Genomic DNA, 21,228 nt, shown 5'->3' on the forward strand with positions numbered 1-21,228 from the left:
GGGACAGATAGGATCTCTTCACTGGAGCAAGAAAAGGCTGTTCTAAGAAAGGAGTTGGAGCAACTGAAAGAACAGCTCACAGCCAAGGAAAAGAGGCAAAAGAAGAGATGGCTGTTCTTTATCAGGTGCTCAGCAAGAAGAGAGCGCTACTGAGTTTCATTTGATGTATGAATATGTACAAGTGCAATTGTCACATCGGCTGATTTTAACATTTGGGATATTTAATTTTGAAAGTCTAGCCTTCTTCATTCTTTACTTACTTACCACAAGTAGTTGTGGGCTTTTATTTTGAAAATGCAACACCGACCCTTCCGTTGCAATCTCTGTACACCACTGGGTGCTTTTATCCTCTCTCCCCTGTAATACCTGTTTGGAAATGTTGTCTTCTTGTTAACAGCAAGGTTATTGTTGAGTTTCTGCAGGCTTTTTATAAGTCTTATCGTGTCTTTTTGTATACATGTATCGTTATATTGCATTTTGTGAAAAGCAGAAAGTAAAGGAGAACAGTAGTAAGGTAAAAATCTCAGAACTCCGTGAACAAAAATAACAAGAATAATCACACAATCACACAATTTAACTTGTACAAGAGAGACTACTATGCCACAGGCAAAACACATTGGCCTTTTTTACCGGAGAAACAGAGTTTGGTGCACAACAGCATTTTAGCATTTGTAGCTAACCGTTAAGCTAACATGTATGTTAACATGTTTGTTAGGCCTTTAACAAAGAAAAAAACATTGCAAATATAATTTGTTCAAGATACAGTTCTCTAAAAGAAAAGGGGAGAATTGCTTTAAATCAAAATTAAGCTAAATTATATGAATTGCGTGTAAAGTCTGATCCAAATGATGAGCCGCTGTAGCTAAAACTGCTGAAATAGTTTGTGCAGATTCTGACAGAAAAGTCAGAACACACAGTCCATCACAGTTTATTGTGCGTGGGTGACTGACAAAAGTGGCTACAATGCAGACATGTGAGCGTCACATGGAGAGAAGTGTCACATTATCCTTTACACCAAATGGACAGTCAGGTGCATGTGTGTCACTTACCTGGGGGAAACAGCATGCTGCTGGAAGACCTTGGGTCCTGCCATTCTTGTGGGTGTTAGTTTGACATGAATCACCCAGTGACCACCCTGCTTTCCCTACCATGTATCATGTGTTCCTTGATGGCAGTGGCCTCTTACAGCAGAACAATGCACTCTGCAAGAAGTTCAAGGTGTTGACTTCTCCAAATTCCCCTGAACTCAATCAAATTCAGCACTGTGGGATGTGCAGGACAAACAAATTCACAAATACATGGAGGCCCTACCATAAAACTTGCAGGCCACAGACGGTCAGGACGGGTTTGGCAGCAAAATGGGAACCTACACAATATTAGAAAGGCAGTCATGATGTTATGGCTGATCAGTATGTGGTGGACAAAAAAATCTTTAAATATGTCTCCATTTTAGTTGTGACATTTAATTTGACAATGTTCTAAACTGGCATTTTAACTTAGGCTATATGTTGATTACAGACATTTGTACACCTTGTATGAATAAAGAGGTTAAAGGACTTAAGAGCAGACTCAAGCTTGGGCAAAGCTGGAGCTGACTGATCAGTTTCAGAAAATTTACAGCGAGTGTCTGCACAGAAGAGAAAGGGGAGAAAGGGCTGCATGAGAGGGTGTGTTTGGTGAGTCATGATAAGATGACTCAGCACAGAGTTATGAGATTAAACCTAATCGATACAGTTAGCAGACATATTGGGAAATGCGTAGTTATAAAGCTGTCTTGTGAACTACATAAAACAAACTATATTCTATTCCTTCACTTGGATTGGAAATGGTTATTGTAGACTAAAACTAACTAGGTTTATGAATTGTATGCTTGCTGCTATGCTAACCTCTGTTTTATTAACAGGCTTTGGAGGTAACTCAGACCTGATAATCAGACCTGTTACTGTAACTACTACAAAATGTATACATTAAACATATATTCTTATTTAACTGCTTTTGTAAGCTGCTATGGGCCTCGTACATACAGAGAATAATATGCCATTTTGGTGTGTTTTCACCCTGAAAAAATGACACACACAATTACATCTTAAGTAACCAAAAGCCGCACTGAAGACGCTACACTGTAGCAGTCATTTCTGTGCAGGTATGGCTACTTGGAAAGAAGTATTATACTGTTACGTATGGTTGAAACCTACCATGACAAGGCAAGATCAAGGAGGCCTTTATCTTCAACTTGTGTTGTGCTATGCTGCACTGGCTGACAGGAAGTTTCAATATATAACATGGAATAGTTATTTCTTGATTTATATCGTTGATATTCCCAACGGACTCATCTTTTCTTCGTGCCTTTGCTTCACCTTCATTAAGTTAATTGCTTGTTAGCTTGCTAAACAGTTAGCTTCGGTGGGTTACAGTTGTGTAGCAGCAATGTTTTGCCTCTTAGAATCAATGTTACCATTTGAACAGCATGTGTCATATACTGACTTCAAATGGAACTCGTGAAAGTCAATGACTGGGTAACTCAGTGTAGTAACTGTAAAGTTATAATGATAAGATGAGGCTGTTGGGAACGTCACTAGTTTACTCATACATATTAAAGCAACAAAAAAAAAACATTTATACAGCTAAATTGCAATATGATAACTTACCATCGACTCCATCATTTCTGAAAATGTAATCAAACAACTGCCAAAACAATCAAATCTTTCTTTTATTACACTTAATATGATGAACATTACCTAATATACCTTTTTGCTTGCCTGGCTATCTCTAATTTGTACACTGCTTTAGTAAGAAAATGGACAGAACACAACATTAGCTGCATTTCCATTGCAAAATAAAAGCAATATTTCTGAAGTTTTGATAAAGTACACTTGTGCTTTGTATGTGTTTCCACTGAAAGGTGTTTTGCAAATGAGCTGTAACTTTTGTGAAGTCTCCTCTCACGATATCCCATAATTCTCTTAAATTCTCAGGAAATGGGGAAATGCGAAAAAAAGTGTTTCCATAGCACTTTAACGATAAACTGTTATATCAGTATGTCTGAAAAAACACCTTCACGAGAGCATAAAATTGTTTACGCAATATTTCAGGTTTTCAGAAAGTAAGGGTTTTCATTGCCAGTTTTTTTTATTATGATATTTGGGTTTTGTTCATTTCTAGGGGTAATGGAAGTGAGGACCAAACGGCAGACAGCAATATGTACAAAATGCAACTTTTTTCTTAAGATTTTTTTTAAAGGATAGTTTATTAAATGTAAACATTCTCCTAATTTACTTGTTCTTCTTTGCAATAAAACTAATGGAAAACGTCTGGAGTCATAGTTACTTTTAGGTTATTATGCTGTTATGTTACGGGTCCAGCCCACTTGAGTTCAAATTGGGTTGTATGTGTCCCACCCCCGTCCGACCCAAAAGTGTTTGACGTCCCTGCTCTAGCAAACGCAGGGTTGGTTGTATCATGCCTTTTACAGGGGCCCCGAGGAAATGATGCTCAGGGAAGCTGGCAATAGCCTGGTTGACAGAGGAGCTCTATATTTATTATGTGCGCTCGAATAGTATGAAAGCATGATTCATAACGGTATAGCACTGAACGTGTCCCCTCATCCCTTCACATTTGCAGTGTAAGTTGCCTGAGTGTGGGGCAATCGGCTGCACCGTCAGTGTCTCTCGGCTGCCAGGGTCGTTACATCACTCCGCGAGGACACGCCTTTTTGGGTGGTGACACAACCGAGGGGAAAAAGTGCTCGGAGGGGGAGGGGTGTCCCGTCGGCAGGCAGGCGCACAGACAGCAGGCAGCAGCTGCAGCGACAGGACCCGGCACTCTTAATCTGCATTAAAACATTCACACTACGATTTTTTAGCTCCGAGACACACGGGACGGCAACACACTACACGACTTCTAAAATGGTAGACCGCGAGCAACTGGTGCAGAAAGCCAGGCTGGCCGAGCAGGCAGAGAGGTACGATGATATGGCAGCTGCCATGAAATCGGTAAGTAGCCTTCCTCTGTAATGACCTTTCTCCTTTCCTTCTCACCTTTTTAGTCACAAATATATCATATTCAATCACAACGACGTGCGCGTATTCGTAAGAAGTGTCTAAATGCTAGCTGAGCCTGCCATTGTGGCAGAAATGCGCAGACAGGGACACTGTCAATGGCACATTTTAACCTGAGCGCATAAGCCACACAAAATTGGTGTATGAGACTTATGATTAAAGACCACTTTTAAGAGAAACCCACGGCCGCGAGTGTGACATGAGACTCCTGTAATCGTATTAGCCAACATCATTTTTTGAACAGGACTGCGAGGCCCCCTCAGCCCGTGGTCACATTTCACCCGCTCCCACACACGTATGAGAGGCATCGGTGGGATCCGTGTGAAAACGGTGGGGTTCGGGTGGAATGGAGCTATATACGGCGGATCGGAGGGCTCCGCTGGCGGCGCGCTGCGGTGGATTGTGGTCGTCTGAGATGCGGACTGTTTGATCTTGGGGCGGTGCCTTTCGCCTGGCTCCTTGGTGAGCGGCCGGGCTGCCTAGGCTGTGAAAGAACCGATGGAAATGAATCACAGGGCAGCGATAAGGGGTGAATGAGTCATCTCCTGTCTGGATCTGATCGAGCCCAACGACGGGAATCGGAAAGATCCAGCCTTGGGATGCGCATTACTTGCGGGAGCAGAGGACGGGCTAGGTTGGTACCGTGATGAGAGTGACATGGTAGGGGCTGTGCTGATGGTCGGGTTTCCGGAGCACACGAAATAATGAGCCGTCGATTTACTGTGATTTGCCACTTTTCTTTAGGTTGACGCGGAGAAACCTTTAGGTTGACGCGCCGTCTCTTACTGCTGCACGTTTGGCGCATTGGGTAAAGACAAAAAAAAAAAAAAAAAAAAAAAAGGAGCAATGTTGGCTGAAGGTTGATCGCAATCGATTTGCGCAGAAGCGGCGCACAAAATGCGAAGCGTTCACCTTCCAGACGTGGGTGTAGCTGGACGGACAGCTTTCCAGAATCATCCCCGGAGATGTCATATTGCAGCAAACGGCCCGTTCTTATCAGCACAGCCGTGAGCATGACGGAGCGCCTGTGTTAATCGATGCCGTGTAGCAGCCGCATCCCTGCGTCCTCGACCTCCTCCAGCAGGTTCCCACACAGAGGCGTGCCGCAGCATCTGCCAAGATGCAGCACAGGCCCACCCGTAGTGCACCATTTCATAGGCAGTGATTTCTCACAGCCTCACAAAGGCTGCATCTCACTGTGTCATGACAGTCTGGACAGTGAGAGCAGGAGGAGTGGGCAGTTTGCTGTGCTGTATGACAATGCCTGGGCTCCTTTATTGAAAAAAATAATGGCCACAGTGTCATTGTGAAGCCTTGAACAGTGTTGTTCCTCAGAAATAGAGGCTTCTTAAGGAACGTTAAAAGGTTTTATAGCAGCCTTTACTTTCTCTTTACGAGTATTTTCAAAGATTAGTAGCTTTGGTGTCATACATCTATAATTCTCATGATCATTAGCATGTTATAGAATGTCTACTTTTTTTTTTATTAACAAGGTCACTCCATTTAATAGCAGAGGAAGTAGCTACTTCTTCTACATCAGCTCCAGGAGTCAATAAGTAGGCTGTCAGAGTGTTTTAAGGCCACGCTGTGCGCTGCTCTCTAGGACCGGCCTGTAGTGGTAATACCAGAGGGGGCCCGGCTCCACCCCTTCTCATTTGTGCCGAGTCAGAGAGAGCGAGCTGCCCCTCACCCAGCTAGTCTCTCTGCAGCACTGGGCAGCGGGGTGTGTCTGCTGCCTCGCCCATCATTTGAGGGGAATCCCTTGCCACTGCAGACATGGCAACCGCCCCGGTGGCAACGGATCCAAATAAGCCTTGATGGCAGGACACGACGCCGCACCCGTTGTCGGGAGGATTGGAAGGCTTCAGGCTGAGGATCCAGGACCAGCAAGACATATTTTTCATTAACCGGGAGACAAAGTGGAGCTAGGAATTAAAGAACAGGCTTTTAGTCTGTCTAGTATTTGTAAATCCAGCCAAACTATCCAAGCAGAGAGTCATTAGCAGGGCCCAGTTTGTTTGAATGCAATTCTAAAAGTAAAATAATCAGATCAGGGAGCCGCCTTAAAGGGACAGTTTTGTTTCTCTTAAGTAGACTTTTACAACGTGCTTATCATAGTCAATGTGTTACCTACAGTAGATGGAGGCTGGTACGTCGCCAGTTTGGAGATGCAGAAAGAAGTTCCGGCATGGAAACCAAGGGAGGAAATGATGATGGTGTAAGCAGCCAAACAAGCTCTTGCCATCTAAAAACAAGAAACAATGCCCACCTTAAAGACAAAACAAAAATTAATTAGTAAGATCCGGTGTATTACCATACACATATTGTGTGTGTATAATATTGGAAATATCTAGCTTATTGGTTGTGAAACGTGATAAGGTAAAATATGTAATAAATTTCCATTAGAACACCCCCTTTGAGAATTAATTCTAATTATTAATAATTAAAGTTTAATTTCCACACAAAAGCATAAATCACTACTGATGTTATAGATCACAATATGACAACCTTTGGCATTTCAAAAAAATGATACCTCGTATCTGGATGTCATTACCATGTAACTGCTACACGATGTGCGTACTACCCATTTCACTCAAATAGCTAATGCTAAGCTGTACAATAATCACGCATCACAGATGTGGGCCGAAATGGCTCAAACTGATCAGCAATCACATGTTTCAAAGATATGCACTGTTTGTATTTGATGTTCTTCTGCATGGTATTTCTGCATTTTATAATAATAGCAGTTCCATTGAAAGAAATGAACTCAAGTTAATCACTGGGAACATTCTGACTGTGAATATTGAATATTCATGTGAAAAGATCTCTGTACTACAGCGTGCATATCTAATGAAAATATTACATCACAGTATCCACATGGGTGCATAGAGGCAGCCCTTTGATACAGCCATTATTCGTTCTTGAAGGCTGACATAACCAGATTTAATAGAAAAGATGCTTTTAGACTGTCAGGAGAACGTTCTTCTTCCATTCAGTGAAGTGACACAAACAGAAATCTAATGGAAACCATTTAAGAAACTGTTTTGGAATTTATGTTTTTTAATCTTACAACAGTCATCCTTCTCAACTGTCTTATTAAATAAGAACTTTCGTGGCCGTCTTTTCACATGTTTAGTTTTTTCCTTTTTTTTTTGGTAAGGAGTGGCCAAACCCAGTGTGCTGTTTTCTCTCGTTCGTCAACTCCTTTGAATCTTTTGAACAAAGCAAAATCCAATGCAGTCTTTTTGCAAGCCAGGCATCATATGAAAATGACGTGTTTTATTGAACCGATTGACATGGGAACACTTGCACTGGGTTAATCACTACTATCAGCATCACTGCTAACAGATACCTCAGTCTGACACTGTTGCTCCATATAAATGGCCACTAAACCACAGTGTTCCCTAGCATTTTTTTTTTGCATGAACTAACTACTAGGGCTGTCAAAGTTAACATTGACATGCATGTTTGAGTTACATAGCAACAGCCGCTGGGGCTGTGTTACTGTACACACACACACACACGCGCACACGCACACACTGTTGGAGGGCTGACTCGGTCTTAGGAAGTGCATGGCACAGAGAGCCAAGGCTTCCATCACACTTAATGAACTGAACGCATTATTCACCCACAGAAGCATCCATTCAGAGCATTTGCAGATTTATTGTCCTGAAGCTGTCTCATATGCTGTTGCTTTTTGATAAAGCAATAAGGCTTCCCTACAATACTTATACACACACACACACACACACACACACACACACACACACACAACTGCTAATTATCCAACCAAATGAGGTGTAAAATAGGTGTTTATTTGTTAAATAACTGGGTTTCCCATAGGTCTAATCATAGATATATTATAGGTAATATTTCACCACGGGGTAAATATCTAAGTATCTATGTACACTGCTTGACCAAAGAAAATTTGCCACCGATAAAAATGGTCACACACTAACTGTTCATTGGACCACCTTTAGCTTTGATTACAGCACGCATTCTCTGCAAGATTCCACCCAGTGTTACATTCATTTTTCACCAAGATCTCCAGTACATCTCTAAGATTCGCAGTGGGATTAAGGTCTGGACTCTGTGGTGGCCAGTCCATGTGTGGTACAGTAGCTACTAGGCATGATGGGGGCATCACTTCATCTGCCTCTCTTCTTACCCTAGTTCCCCATCACTCTGTTTCAGAGTCCAAATGTGCTCCCTAGCAAACTGAAGCCATTTTTTTTGTCCGGTTAGCCTCACTGATTAGTGGTTTTCTTAAGGCTACACAATCCCAATCCCTTGAGTTCCCTTCACACTGTACATGTGGAAATGCTCTGACTTTCACTATTAAACATAGCCCTGAATTCTACTGTTGTTTTTCTTTGATTCAATTTCATTTAACACATTTAAGTGAACGTTGACCATCATTTGGGATTTTTTTCCGAACACATTTCTTCCTCAAAGATGGTGGTTGGCTTAGTTAAACCCAAGTGGTGACTTTTTCTTTGACCAAGCATTAGCCAAATCTGAACAATTGCACTGCTGATGCGTCCACAACCTAAGTTAGTAAAGAAATAGGAAGGGACTTCCTTATATCTATTATGTTTATCCACTTTCTTAAAATCTTTGTATCCTGTTTCTTCTGTTTTGTTGCATCAGTATTTTTCAATGAAAAATGGTAGATTTTTAGATTAAGATAAACTACACAGCAATAAAGTAGTCCCTGATGTCTGTCTTTTGCCAGTCACCATGTCCCCAAAGGCATCAAACTGCTATTACTTTCATTCTTTCTGAGAGCAGATCAGACTCCTGAACCTCCAATTATGAATGCAGTCGGTGTCATCTCAGGAAATTTCAGGACGGCCTGAAATGAGTTTTGACTCAGTGGTGAATCACAAAGGCACTACTAATAACGCCCACCATGCTCACCTACACACACTATAATCAAGTTCATTTCACACCATCTTAGAGCTTCACTTGCATTAGCTGGAGTATGTGCACTTTAACAGCACCTCATTATCTTCACGTTGACTGTTCCTTGTGCTTCCTCATCGTTACTGGGTGCAGGAACATAATGCTTGCCGTATTTTAAGGCCTCTCATGGACACATGTATCCAGCTCTGCAGTTGTACTGTAATTCAAAAGACAGGAAGTATAAAAATTAGTATTCATTCTGGATTCTTTAAATAGCATCTATGAAAACGTATAGACATATATCCACTGTTACTGTTTTCAGTATTATGTCAAACATGGCTTTTCTACCAAATTACTAACTAATTATTGAACATGGGAGTTTTTGGGATCCCTGATCACAATCCTATATATTAAAATCCACTTACTTAAGTTACATTACCAGTCAAAAAAGCTATCATCTTACATTTTTTAGCAGCTAACCTCTTTGCCTTTGTCAACATATCGGTGTGTTTCAACAAAAAAAAAAAAAAAAAAATCTACAGGTAATACAGCTGCTGACTGACCGTTAACACAGGCACTCCATTAACCACACCCACGGGTGTGCTGGCAATAAAAGGCTTAGTCATCTGGGAAAAGTCAGACCTCGCTGAATGGCTGAAGGGAGCCATTGTCACTGGGACTGAACATCTGTGAGCATTTTTCAGTGTTGTAAAATCCTCCTCTTTTGGTCTGATAACCCCTCAAACCCATTAACCTGTTACGCAAACTAGACTTCAAGGATCATATTTCGTCATCTGCTTGAAGCAGCACACCCCCCCACCTCACTGGCTGCTTCTGTGTGACCCCCCACGCCTGGAAACAGTGCTCTAGGTTATTGTTACTTCTGTTGGATGTTTGAACGTCAACACTCTGACTTATGTTTTGTGTATATGTGCAGACTTTGACACCAGAAGGCAGTTTAATGCCTCCTTTGTTCAGCTCCAGCTGAAAATCCTGTATATCTGTATTCAGATGAGATCGTAGACACAGGTACACAAATAAGATGAGGACAGAATAAAATGTGGTCGCGGTTTCTGCTCATATCCATCATGTATAGATATATTACTTATTATTATTACAGAAACTATCCTGTGTCGATATCAATCAGCAAGACAGGTACATTTACGCAGTAGTGCCTTTTAGGTAAGAACAGCATGGTCAGCAAGGACACGGAGACCAACAAAGGCACTGCTCTGCCTCCTCGAGAGGGTTTTTGACAAACTTCCGGCTTTACTGCAAATTTAATATGTGGACGTTTTTGTTTTTCCATGACAAACTTTGAAATGTCTATTTCCTTGATGGTGGTTATTTGTTAGAGATTTCATTTCTGGCGACCACACAGGATGTATAAAGTGTTTTGCATCTGTATTCACTTATTTGAGAAAATGTATCATTAATACATATCTGAGAGCTGCCAAATGTTGCCAAGTGAACTGTTGTTTTCAGTACGTGGTCTGTAGACGCTTTGAGGAGTTTTAGCCCATTCCTCAGTACAGAACCTCTGAGATGTTGTTGGGTTTCCTCACATGCACTGTTTGCTTTAGGTCATTCCACAACATTTCTTTTGGATTAAAGCTGAGACTTTTACTTGGGCGTTCCAAAACATTCATCTTGTTCTTTATCCATCCTATTGTAGAATGGCTTGTGTGCTTGGGGTTGCTGTCTTGCTGTATGACTCAGTTCCTCTTAAGATTCTACTAACGGACAGATGATCTGATGTTTTCTTCGCACAGATGCAGAAAAACAGGCCCAAATAAGGACATCACCACCCCACGTTTCGTGGATTGGATGAGGTTCTGATGCTGGAATGCATTGTTTTTTGCCTCGAAGCATGACGTCTATCATTTAAGCCAAATAATTCGACTTCGGTTTCATCCATCCACAAAACATTTTCCCATTAGTCTTCTGGCTTGTCCACACGATGTTTAGCAAACTCTAGAAGTTCAGAAATGTTTTTTTTTCGAGAGCAGCAGCTTTGTTTTTGCCATGTACACCATGGTTGTTCAGTGTTCTCCTGATGGTGGATTCATGAACATTATGTTAGTCAATACAACAGAGGCTTAGAAGTTACCATGGGGTCCTTTGTGACTTCTTGGAAGGATCTTCGCTAGTCGACAACTCTTGTGGAGGGAAATGGTCTCCATTTAAATCTCCATTTGTTCACAATCTGAGTGTGTATTTCTGCATGGAAAACTCTTCACAGATGGTTTTTTAACCTTTTCCAACCTGACAATTAGCAACATCTCTTTTTTTGATGTCCTCAGAAAGCTCTTCTTTCTGTGTGATCATATACTTACACAAACATGTTTTGTGAAGATCAGACCATGACAAATCCCTGATTTCATTTTACATTTGTTGCAAACACTAACAAACAGATGGACTCTAATTTGGCCTTGAAATGAACCTGTATTCCTAGATGTGCACTTACCTTTGCACCTCCAAACAAATTCACAATATTCTTTTTTCATTTCTCCGAATGTGTTCCCTTTCACTTTTAGTCAGTTTTATGCAGAAATGTACAAAATTCTTTTGTTTTTTTCCACCCTGCATAAAATATGAAAACTTTTCAACATCTGGGTTCCTAGAAGATGGGCCAGCCCTATAAATATTCAGGTGTGAAACAGCCAGCGCCCCTGACAGTCTTTCACCATGCACTAGCAATGCAGTTGCACAATCATCTCAGCATTGTCATTGTTTGTAATGCCATTAGTCAACATTTCATGGAGAACACATCTGCTTCTGACAACAGCAGCTAAGCAGGAAAATATGTGGGCTGAAGACGGCAGCTTCATACTCACTGTATCTTTTCAATAAGTCTCATAGTCACGTTTGACAGGTTCATGCGTTAGTATGAAAAAGGGCTAATTTCGACCAAATTTTCACTTTCAGACACAGTGTACTGTGTACTAACAGACTAGTTACATTAACTAGTGTTTTGCCTCGCTCAGTCCAGTAGTCTAATTAGGCTCCTCTATTTGCCTTACATTTGGATTCAAAGATTAGCTGTAATCACAGAAAAACAAAGGGCCACTTGATGCATCATTACTCAGCCACATACAGACATGCTGCCTTTCTTCCCCCTCTACTTCGCACCAAGATCTTTTTGGCTAAATTGGCTAGTAGTAACCCTAGTAACACCGCCAGTGACACCATGTAGTGCACGGCTGCTTGAGATAATGTCTGCAGGGGAGCAAAAAAAAAAAAAAAAATGAGCAAAAAAGACAGGAAAGGAAGCATGGGATATGTAGAATGGAAATATAAGGCGGCAGCATTGAGATGAGAGGTCAAACACTCTCATCCCTGCAGCACTTGCTGTGATATTAACAGCAGAGAGCTGTCAAAGAGGAAGTTATTGATTGTCCTGCTTGGCCTTTGTTTGTATTAACACTCGGTTGTTTGGAAGTTTGACTGCCTTGTGTAAGGGTGAGTCACGAGAGAGCAGGCGCGATTGATGAGCTTTATGGGTAGACAGAGCGCTATTGTCATTCCCTCACCACAGCTTCCGTCAGGGCTTTCTGCTTGCCCTGCAGCCTTCTCAAACAAAGGCAGCCATGTTTGTACAGATGGGTTGTTTAGGCCTTGTTTTTCTGACCTCTATGTCGCTCCAGCCCTGACCCACTCTGACAAGTTGCATCCACTGTAGGTCAGATACTCGATTACGCTAATTGTAATTTTATGGGCTGAGGCAGAGAGTGCTGAAGGTTCGCTTCAGGAAGGATTGGTGTGGGGCGGTTGGTCTGTTGCTGCCGGTTTGTCTTCTGTTCTTGTAACTAGGGATCGTTATGCAATGGAATTCATTTTATTGTGTGCTTGCTTTCGAACTCTTCCAGTACAAAGGTCATTTCATTTATGACAGTTGTAATTTTTACAGCACCTTCTGTAGCAACACTCCTTAGTGAACAAGCTCAGACCTCTGCTGCTCTGCTGGTGGCCATGTCGAGGCTTTGTTCATTACCACTGAGTTCTGAGCAGTTACTAATAGAAATACCAATGTTTGCTCACAGGGGTCTGGATTTTTTTGTATATTTTATGATAATATGTCCTTTTTTGGGATTTAGTGTAGTTTAACCAAAATCTGAATCATTAGATTGTGGTAAAACTATGAGTAAAATTAATTGAAATTTTGACGCTATATTGGCAAGAAATGAATGAGTTCAGTGTCAGTTGAATATCTTCTCATGGTGAGCTGATAATCTGTACTAAAGTGTCAGTCTTGTGTGGCGGTGCTGTCAGTACCAAATTTAATGGCAGTAGATATGACTCAGATATTTCAACATCTTGGCATCACCGGTATGTGCGCTGTTTTCTGGTATCTGACGACCACAAATATCTTCAACAAACTTCTGACCGACCTCGTTGTGTTCATTAAACTAAGCAGGCAGACTAGTCACCGTCCTCAGACCCTTCGTGCAGCTCGCAACCAAGAGACAGAAGTGAAAAGGTCGCTTTGCGGTTTAGCTGTTTTCACTTATCCCCCCGCTGTGCTGCAGCTTTCACCGTATCATCAGCCATGTCAGCATCCTCGCCATGAGCAGCTTGTGGCCAGTCTCTCCAGCAGAGATAGTAAGGCTCTCACAAACGAAGCAGATTTTACAGTCGCCATGGAAACTGGAGATTGCATCACAGATCGCTCTTTGCCCTCCACTCCCTCCCGTTTCGCAGTCAGAGGAAAACTGACTGCTACTTTATGTATCACCGAGCAAAGAATTGGAGTGAACGATGGGCGTAGACGCACGTACGGGCTTATGAATGAAGAGAACATTTCATCAGATGAGCATATAATAAGTCATACGTGGGAACAACTGGAGCTGAGACGTGCAGCTAATGTGACACATCTGTTCGCTTATAATGACTGTGATACATCTTGGAGGTCACAAGTTTAAGCTTTCCGTGGTCTCAGTGCCCTTGAGCAAGAGTTTAAAGCACAATCATGTGTTCAGGGCGCTGCGTGTTTAAACTATCAACAGTAAGGGTACAGCTTCTGTAGAATATCTATCATGATGTGGAATTAAAAACCTACAAAACTGTCACAATGGTTACCTTTGTAGCACAGCGGCAGGAGAGTAAGATCCCAGCAGCAAATTTATCTGCAACAAAAAAAAAGCAAATAATGAAAGGTATTAACTCATGATCTTCAGTTGCACTATGCATTTAGAGATGATTTGCAAATGTTAGCGTTTTAACAATTTAAGATTGTTCAGATTGTGCTTGCATGGTGCTCCTATGTGTTATGTGTGACTTTTTAACACTATGAACACTAATTACAGATTAGATCTCCATGCATAATGGGAAAAACAGTTAAAGGTGGCCTTTTCTAACAGATTTTTTTATTCATTTTATTTATTTATTTATTTATTTTTACGTAAGTGTCTAAGGAAATGTCATTACAGTCCCATCAGTTTTGATGTAGCATTGTGGTGGTGGCTGGTGTCGCATTCATTGTGAAGTGCTGTTCCACGTGATTGGCCGGGGCCCCCTGCTTTACTGTGCACATGGAACTGAATTCTGCGCTGATAAAGAAAGTAACAACAGGCTTTATATTCAGAAAAAGGTCTGTAAAGATGCCTCTGCTGCACAGTCCCAGTGGGGCATAAAGGATTAAATCCTTCAGCCAGACACTGGCCTGTCAAAACCAAACAAAACCCGCTTTCAGAGCGGCGGACAGCCAATCGGCAGTCACTTTAGAGGATGATGTCAGTGTGTCGGGGTGTGGCTTACACTGCTGGATGCAGGGGCTGTTGTCTTGTGTGTGGTTGAGTTTGTGTGGAGCTGCATTGGAGATGTTTTCTGTTGTCGTTTTTTCTGTGTATATTCTCCAGCACTTTGTGATTGATGCAGTTTGATATTGACATGTTCACAGATGATCATATTTTGCAGCATTTTTAACAGTGTGACCGTCAATTGTTGAGTGCTACCCAGACATATTCTAACATACTTGATATAAAGAGCACAGTGGAGGTAAGGCTAATGCCTGCGTATTCTTCTTCTCTCTTTTTTAAGGTCACAGAACTGAATGAGGCGCTATCCAACGAGGAGAGGAACCTCCTCTCTGTGGCCTATAAGAACGTGGTTGGGGCCAGGCGCTCATCCTGGCGCGTCATCTCCAGCATTGAGCAGAAGACGACGGCCGATGGCAACGAGAAGAAGATCGAGATGGTGCGGGCCTACCGGGAAAAGATCGAGAAGGAGCTGGAGGCCGTCTGCCAGGACGTGCTCAACCTCCTCGACAACTTCCTGATCAAGAACTGCAACGAAACGCAGCACGAGAGCAAGGTGTTCTACTTGAAGATGAAGGGCGACTACTACCGTTACCTGGCTGAGGTGGCCACGGGGGAGAAGAGAGCCGCCGTGGTGGAGTCCTCCGAGAAGTCCTACAGCGAGGCCCACGAGATCAGCAAGGAGCACATGCAGCCCACCCACCCCATCCGCCTGGGCCTGGCTCTCAACTACTCCGTCTTCTACTACGAGATCCAGAACGCACCGGAGCAGGCGTGCCACCTGGCCAAGACCGCCTTCGACGACGCCATCGCCGAGCTGGACACCCTCAACGAGGACTCCTACAAAGACTCCACTCTCATCATGCAGCTGCTACGAGACAACTTGACGCTGTGGACGAGCGACCAGCAGGACGACGAGGGAGGAGAGGGCAACAACTAAAGGGTCGAGATCCTCATTCTGCCAAAACAACACAACACGCGCGCTCACAAATGATGATAAAAAAAAATAATAATAATAGTTAAAATGTTCTTAGAAATTAAAAAAAAAAAAGGGAGGGTGGGTTGGGGTGGTGGAACGTCGGCGGCCAATTTAGCCGACGGTACCGACGCAGCTGCTGTTCTTTATTTTTCCACAAATTAAAAGTGAAAAAAGTAGGAGGGAAGACGATTTTAGTTTGAGAAATAACACAACGAGAAAAAAAAAAAAAAAATACGAAACCCCTCCTTGATGGCCTCTGCAGCATTTGCCAAAAATACCACTTTAGACGCAAGAGGTATTTCATTCATCACGGTGTGACTATTGGATAACAATCCCTACACACTGGCAGAGACTGGTCTTATCGCGCAAATGAAGCTGAGCTGTCTTACTGTATTTGGCGAGGGAGGAGCATTCAGAATTCAGTTTCAATGCTTGAGCAGCAAGAAAATTAGAGTAACCTTGAATGTCATGGCCTTGCTTAGTGAAAGAGGAAGAAGACCGACAGGTAGGGGGGCGAGTGAGTGAGAGAGCAGACGGGCTACAGAGATGAAGACGGGCTTTTTAGGGGTGTCGAACTTCACTGCGTAAATCTTACCGACATCTTTAGTTGCACCGCGCCCATGATCGTGGAGTAAAGAGCAGGTTGTCTCTGTTTTTGAAGAAAAAAAAAACAAGTTTTTGTTTGCTTTGTGTCGGGTATGTGTCCAGCTCAGTCACACAGTCATACTGTAACTAAAAATACAGATTCATGAAGTAAACTTAGTGCAGCTTGTCCCTCTCATGTGCTGATGTGCTTTAATAAATTAACTGTTTTTGGACACCTAATTCTTATTGTCAGTATTGTCGTTACTGTAACAACTTCTATTGGCTACACATGTTTGTGGGAAAATGATTTGATCCGGATAGTGAAATAAAAAGGAATGAAAATTTTAAAAGATGTGATCGAAAACCGAGTCCACCCTTATTCCCCAGTCAATGCTATCTTCATAATAATTGGTAGGATCTCCGAAGTGCCACGTGGAACCACGGACCTAGTTGGTTAAAAAAAAAAACGAGTCTAATTTGCGGCCAGAGCACATGCAATGTTAAAAGTGGAAGCTGTAAAAGCAGAGTTGAGGTTTGTGGATTTAATCGTCTTCGGTTCCTTCTTGGTCGAGAAAATGCACTTGCCTATTATACTGTTTCTTCAGTGTAAGATGCTCCAATATTCTCCATAATACAATATTGTGCATGCTGGTGATGTATTTATACAGTAGCTTCAATTTATTAACTTATGCTGTAGATGTTATGTATTCATATGAACATGGAATTACTAGACCTTAATCGGATTATTTTCTATTTATTTCTTTTTATTGCGATTGTTAGCTAGACCTTATTTTAATCTGTGTTTTCTTTACTCCATTTGCTGAAGTACGCTATACCAAAACAGTGATTGTTAACAATAAATTCATCTGTTATGGACATCGCTATGGTGACATGCAGTTCTTGGTAAGGGGGACAAAAAGGAGATGTACTGGCTTGCGATGCATACATGTAATGCTGTTTAGATCTTTTTTTCCTTTTTTTTTTAACGCCTGGTGCCACATCTGGTCACAGGTCCTCTGTTTAGTCTGCATCCTGCATGCAGACTTCTACTTGTTTTAGGGGAAAAACATTGCTCCTTTTTAGAGTGTTAATTAACTCAAAAGTTCCAATATTACATTTGTAAATTATATTGTACATGAGCACCTAAAAAATACAGCATGCAAACAGGAGGTGTAATGCATAAAGGCAGTTCTATCTTTAATAATATTAAATACTTACCTCATCTAGCCTCATCATAGCTAACCTTTTTAAGGCGTCTCATTTTCCCATGTTTGTTTCAGGGTGAATTCGTTGCTAGCCTTACATATTTTGTTACTCACTGCTGCAGTGGAAGACATCCTGCATCATCCCTGTCCCCAAGAAGTTGCACCCAAAAGGAAATGTGTCCATTCAATCCTGTAACCAAACAAGGTAAAGGGCAAACAGATAAAAGTATTTTAAATACCGGAAATGAAATTCAAATCACTAAAAGTAAATGGTAGATGAATATTAGCCAACTTTAGTTTCACGGAGAACAAAACAAAAGTTGTTTTCCAATTTTTTACCTCAAATTCCTTAGAATGCACTGGTTTCTGGTTAACTTATTACACACACACACACCGAGGTTGTAACAGTGCCGCCGCTAAAGGGACCGCACGCGTTAAAATAATACTTGACATTAGCCTAATGAGGCAGAACAGTCCTTGCTTGATATCTAAGAGACAGCTGGGCTAACAGTTTAGCAAGCTAACAAATAAGTTAGCTTAGGAATTGCATATGCGTAAAAGTGTCAGGTTGTTGGGACTATGACTACATTACCATGTATCCTCTGTAAATTCTGACATTTCAGCGTCCACAGTTGTCAGTGGTTGGTCCGAAATTAATTTCCTTGTTCACGTCAGTGGACGAACAAAAGCACAGAAAGTTCTCCGTTTGTCGCCAACTAACGTTTAATGGCGTAATTAGAGAACAATGCGAACAAACCAGCGCCGCATAGCTAGCTGTCGCATCTGACACAGCACCGCTTTGCGCAACATGTCGTAATGCTAACATGCTAACAATACCAATTCTAGAATGCTTACCTTTAGCATGTATATTAGCCACGTCCCCTGCCTTAGTTTGTGACCTGGCCATGTCAACATTTGCTAACATGCTGCATAAAATACGAATACTGCCGAGACCAAGGGCAATGTGAATAACAGCTTTGCACGGCAACTTTGAGATATGTCAATCAAAACTACAATTTCTTTTAGCTTGTGGTGGCACTAGAGGAAATGTTCTGTAGGCTTCATCCTCGGGGATCATGAATTTCATACACAACCAACATTTGTATCACAATTAAATGTGCAGCAAAGTCAGATTTAGTGCAGATCATCCCACACAATTAATGGTTTAGCTTCCTCATTATGGGACTATATTCAACGTCTTGATTACTGTGGAAGTAGTCTCGACAGCTCTCGCTTGAGCAATGGTAATTCCCATTCACACCATCTTTACGACACTGAGAAAACTAAGGACAGAATTACTCCCATCAATCACCATCTGGACCAAGGCTGCCCGCCGACAGCTCACTGCTGCTTTCACTGTTGGCTTCAAATCTTTCAGTGTAACATTTTCTTAAATTAAGTACTTAAACGCCAATGCAGCTAAGTGCGCTCAAATAGCACTTTCATTCTCTGAGCAAATACTTACACCTCATTAATCCAGTAATGACTGTGCTGGAAACTCTGGTAGCTGGTGTCAATCAAGAGCAGCAATTTGTCAAATGAACATCTTTAGGCACAGTGGGAGAGGTAATTATTGGAAACAGCTGGTGAACGCTAAGTGGTCAGAAGGCAATCAAAACCAAGCACAATCCTGAGCTGTTGCTAAGGAAAACAAAAAATAAAAAACACCACCTGCTCCCATCAGAGCGCTGCTCAGAGGCAAAGCAATCACTCCTTTGGTAGAAATCAGTCATCAGCCATTGGCTCCTGCAGTAATGGTTATTAGAAGTAAAGCATTACATGTTATTTAGTGTTGTTGGGTCAGATATAGGCGTTGATACACTTTTCTTTAGATCCTAATGATTTACACAGTCAAACTTTAACCTGACCCGCAGTTGTGTCAGGTCAGAGTAGCTGAGCAATAACCTGGTTCTCGTACAGTTTGTCTCTGGGAACGGATGCGGTTTATCTCAAATACTGAGAAATCAGAGAACACATATTTTAGTATTTATGTCTTGTTCTTGTCCATAAACAAGTTACACCAGTCCAAAGCCAATTCCACCAATGATGAGCACTATTCAAAAGACGAAAAAACTAATGTACATCTGTAATTGGTTAGAAGATTATTTGTGTTAGAAGCTGCCAAGTAAAATCCCTGATCTTTGTGAGAATACTTTGCTGCTGCCAAGCCCTGCTGTGCATCCTGCTCTGATCCCCAGCTGTCACTGTTGTTTCACGTTTATCTGCGCTGGACTTTGGTCCATATGCCCAATATCATATCAGCACACAGGCCTTATCAATGAACGTGGCGCATTGAGCAATGTCAGTCATGAAATAGTAATTGTTTCAAGGTGTCAAATATGTCAGTGACTTCACTATCAGTCATCACTGTGAAACCATTTCACAGGTGAAAGGTTGCATACTGAAAGTAGTACAGAAGGCCAGCTATGTCTTTGTTGATAGGGAATAATTTAAGTCCAACGTGTCATATACAATTAGTATACAGGCAGAGGGTGATAGTGTTTCAACACCATGGTTGTTGGAATACTACACTTAACTGTGTTAGAGTTATCAGTGTTTCTACAGACAGGCGAAAAACAGCATTGCCAACTGTGCTAAATTAAGATTAACATGGAAAACATTGGAGTGTGTGGTATTCAAGGTTGAAGGTTGTAGGTTGTGTTGAATTTTCTGACCTTAAGCAAAGAAACGTATACACTAGATCATATATTAACCATCACACAAGATTTTTGATTAAATATAAACCGCATACACAACACTGCCACTTATTTGATGGTTTATGTCTTGTTACATGTACTCTCCATGGGCTCCACTTCTTCTCCATGGGCTCCACTTCTGCATGTTAGCTTAAAGCGGTTAAACAGTTTTAGACCTTGAAGCTATCTCCACAGTGAAGAGTAGAAAGATTATTCTGCTTCTTAGTCCGACTGGAGTCCTGCTCTGATCTGACACGAGAATTCCACAAGATTGAAGAGCTTCATACATCTAAGGATAGCAGATAGCATCTCAGCTATCTCAGTGATAATTTTGCATTTTCTCTGAATTACTAACCCGGGAACTGCATGAATTACAGCTAGAGCTACAAGAACTATGACCGGGGAAAAGTGGGGATGATATGCTCAGTCAACTGACCAAAAAGAACAATACAAAACCAGAGTGACCTCAAGCTTACTTGGATGAAGAAAAAAAAAATCTAACAAGGTGCACAACACCAGGAAGAAGGAGCAGGCAAAAATCAGGAAAGTCCACGATTCAGGCAGGGTCAGAGAAGGCAGCAATGCAATGTTGAGTTCCATGGAAACGTGTTAAAATCAGTGACAAATGGTGAGTGGAGGAACAAGCAGAGGAATAATGAAGTAAGTGGGAGCAGCTGAGTAGGGAGGCGGAGAAGATCTGTTGATTATACAGGTGGGACATCAGGGCAGGTTGTAGTGGCAAAATAAAACATACAGACAGACAGAAGACAGGATTATTAAGATTGGAAGACCAAACATCTGTTTTCTATAATTATAGACATTATAATAATACATTATAGACATACTTACCATATAAAAAATCATAAAAATATAAACTTTAGTGTACCTTTTGTGAGAATGCACTTCAAGATCATACGTGCCTTGAAAAAGCCCTTTCTCTCCATTCTGTCAGCCCGGGCACATGGAGGATGTAGAGAAGAGTCCAATCAGCTGTGTGGTTGCTAACAGCTCCTCATACGAGGCACTTCCCTGGTTTAAGGACTG

At 41.7% G+C, this 21,228-nt stretch overlaps 1 protein-coding gene and 1 long non-coding RNA gene across 4 annotated transcripts; one reads left to right on the forward strand and one right to left on the reverse strand.

Moving 5' to 3' along the window:
• The first annotated feature begins 3,720 nt into the window (after positions 1 to 3,720).
• ywhag1 (3-monooxygenase/tryptophan 5-monooxygenase activation protein, gamma polypeptide 1) lies at positions 3,721 to 17,159 on the forward strand. Its single transcript, XM_047607719.1, has 2 exons — positions 3,721 to 3,992; positions 15,003 to 17,159. The coding sequence occupies exons 1-2, from the start codon at positions 3,906 to 3,908 to the stop codon at positions 15,657 to 15,659; spliced, it is 744 nt and encodes a 247-aa protein (XP_047463675.1). The 5' UTR covers positions 3,721 to 3,905; the 3' UTR covers positions 15,660 to 17,159.
• Positions 4,658 to 14,996, reverse strand: LOC125021600. Of its 3 annotated transcripts, none has more exons than XR_007114357.1 (3): positions 14,043 to 14,996; positions 9,062 to 9,180; positions 4,658 to 6,327 (listed from the first exon to the last, which is right to left on the reverse strand). It is a non-coding gene; the product is annotated as an uncharacterized LOC125021600 (long non-coding RNA). The 3 variants fall into 3 exon arrangements; XR_007114356.1 differs by having other exon boundaries at positions 4,658 to 5,983; positions 6,193 to 6,327; positions 9,062 to 14,996; XR_007114355.1 differs by having other exon boundaries at positions 9,062 to 14,996.
• Positions 17,160 to 21,228: the final 4,069 nt, after the last annotated feature.

Source organism: Mugil cephalus, chromosome 15, assembly GCF_022458985.1.
Source record: "Mugil cephalus isolate CIBA_MC_2020 chromosome 15, CIBA_Mcephalus_1.1, whole genome shotgun sequence".
In the NCBI taxonomy this organism is placed as follows: Eukaryota; Metazoa; Chordata; class Actinopteri; order Mugiliformes; family Mugilidae; genus Mugil; species Mugil cephalus.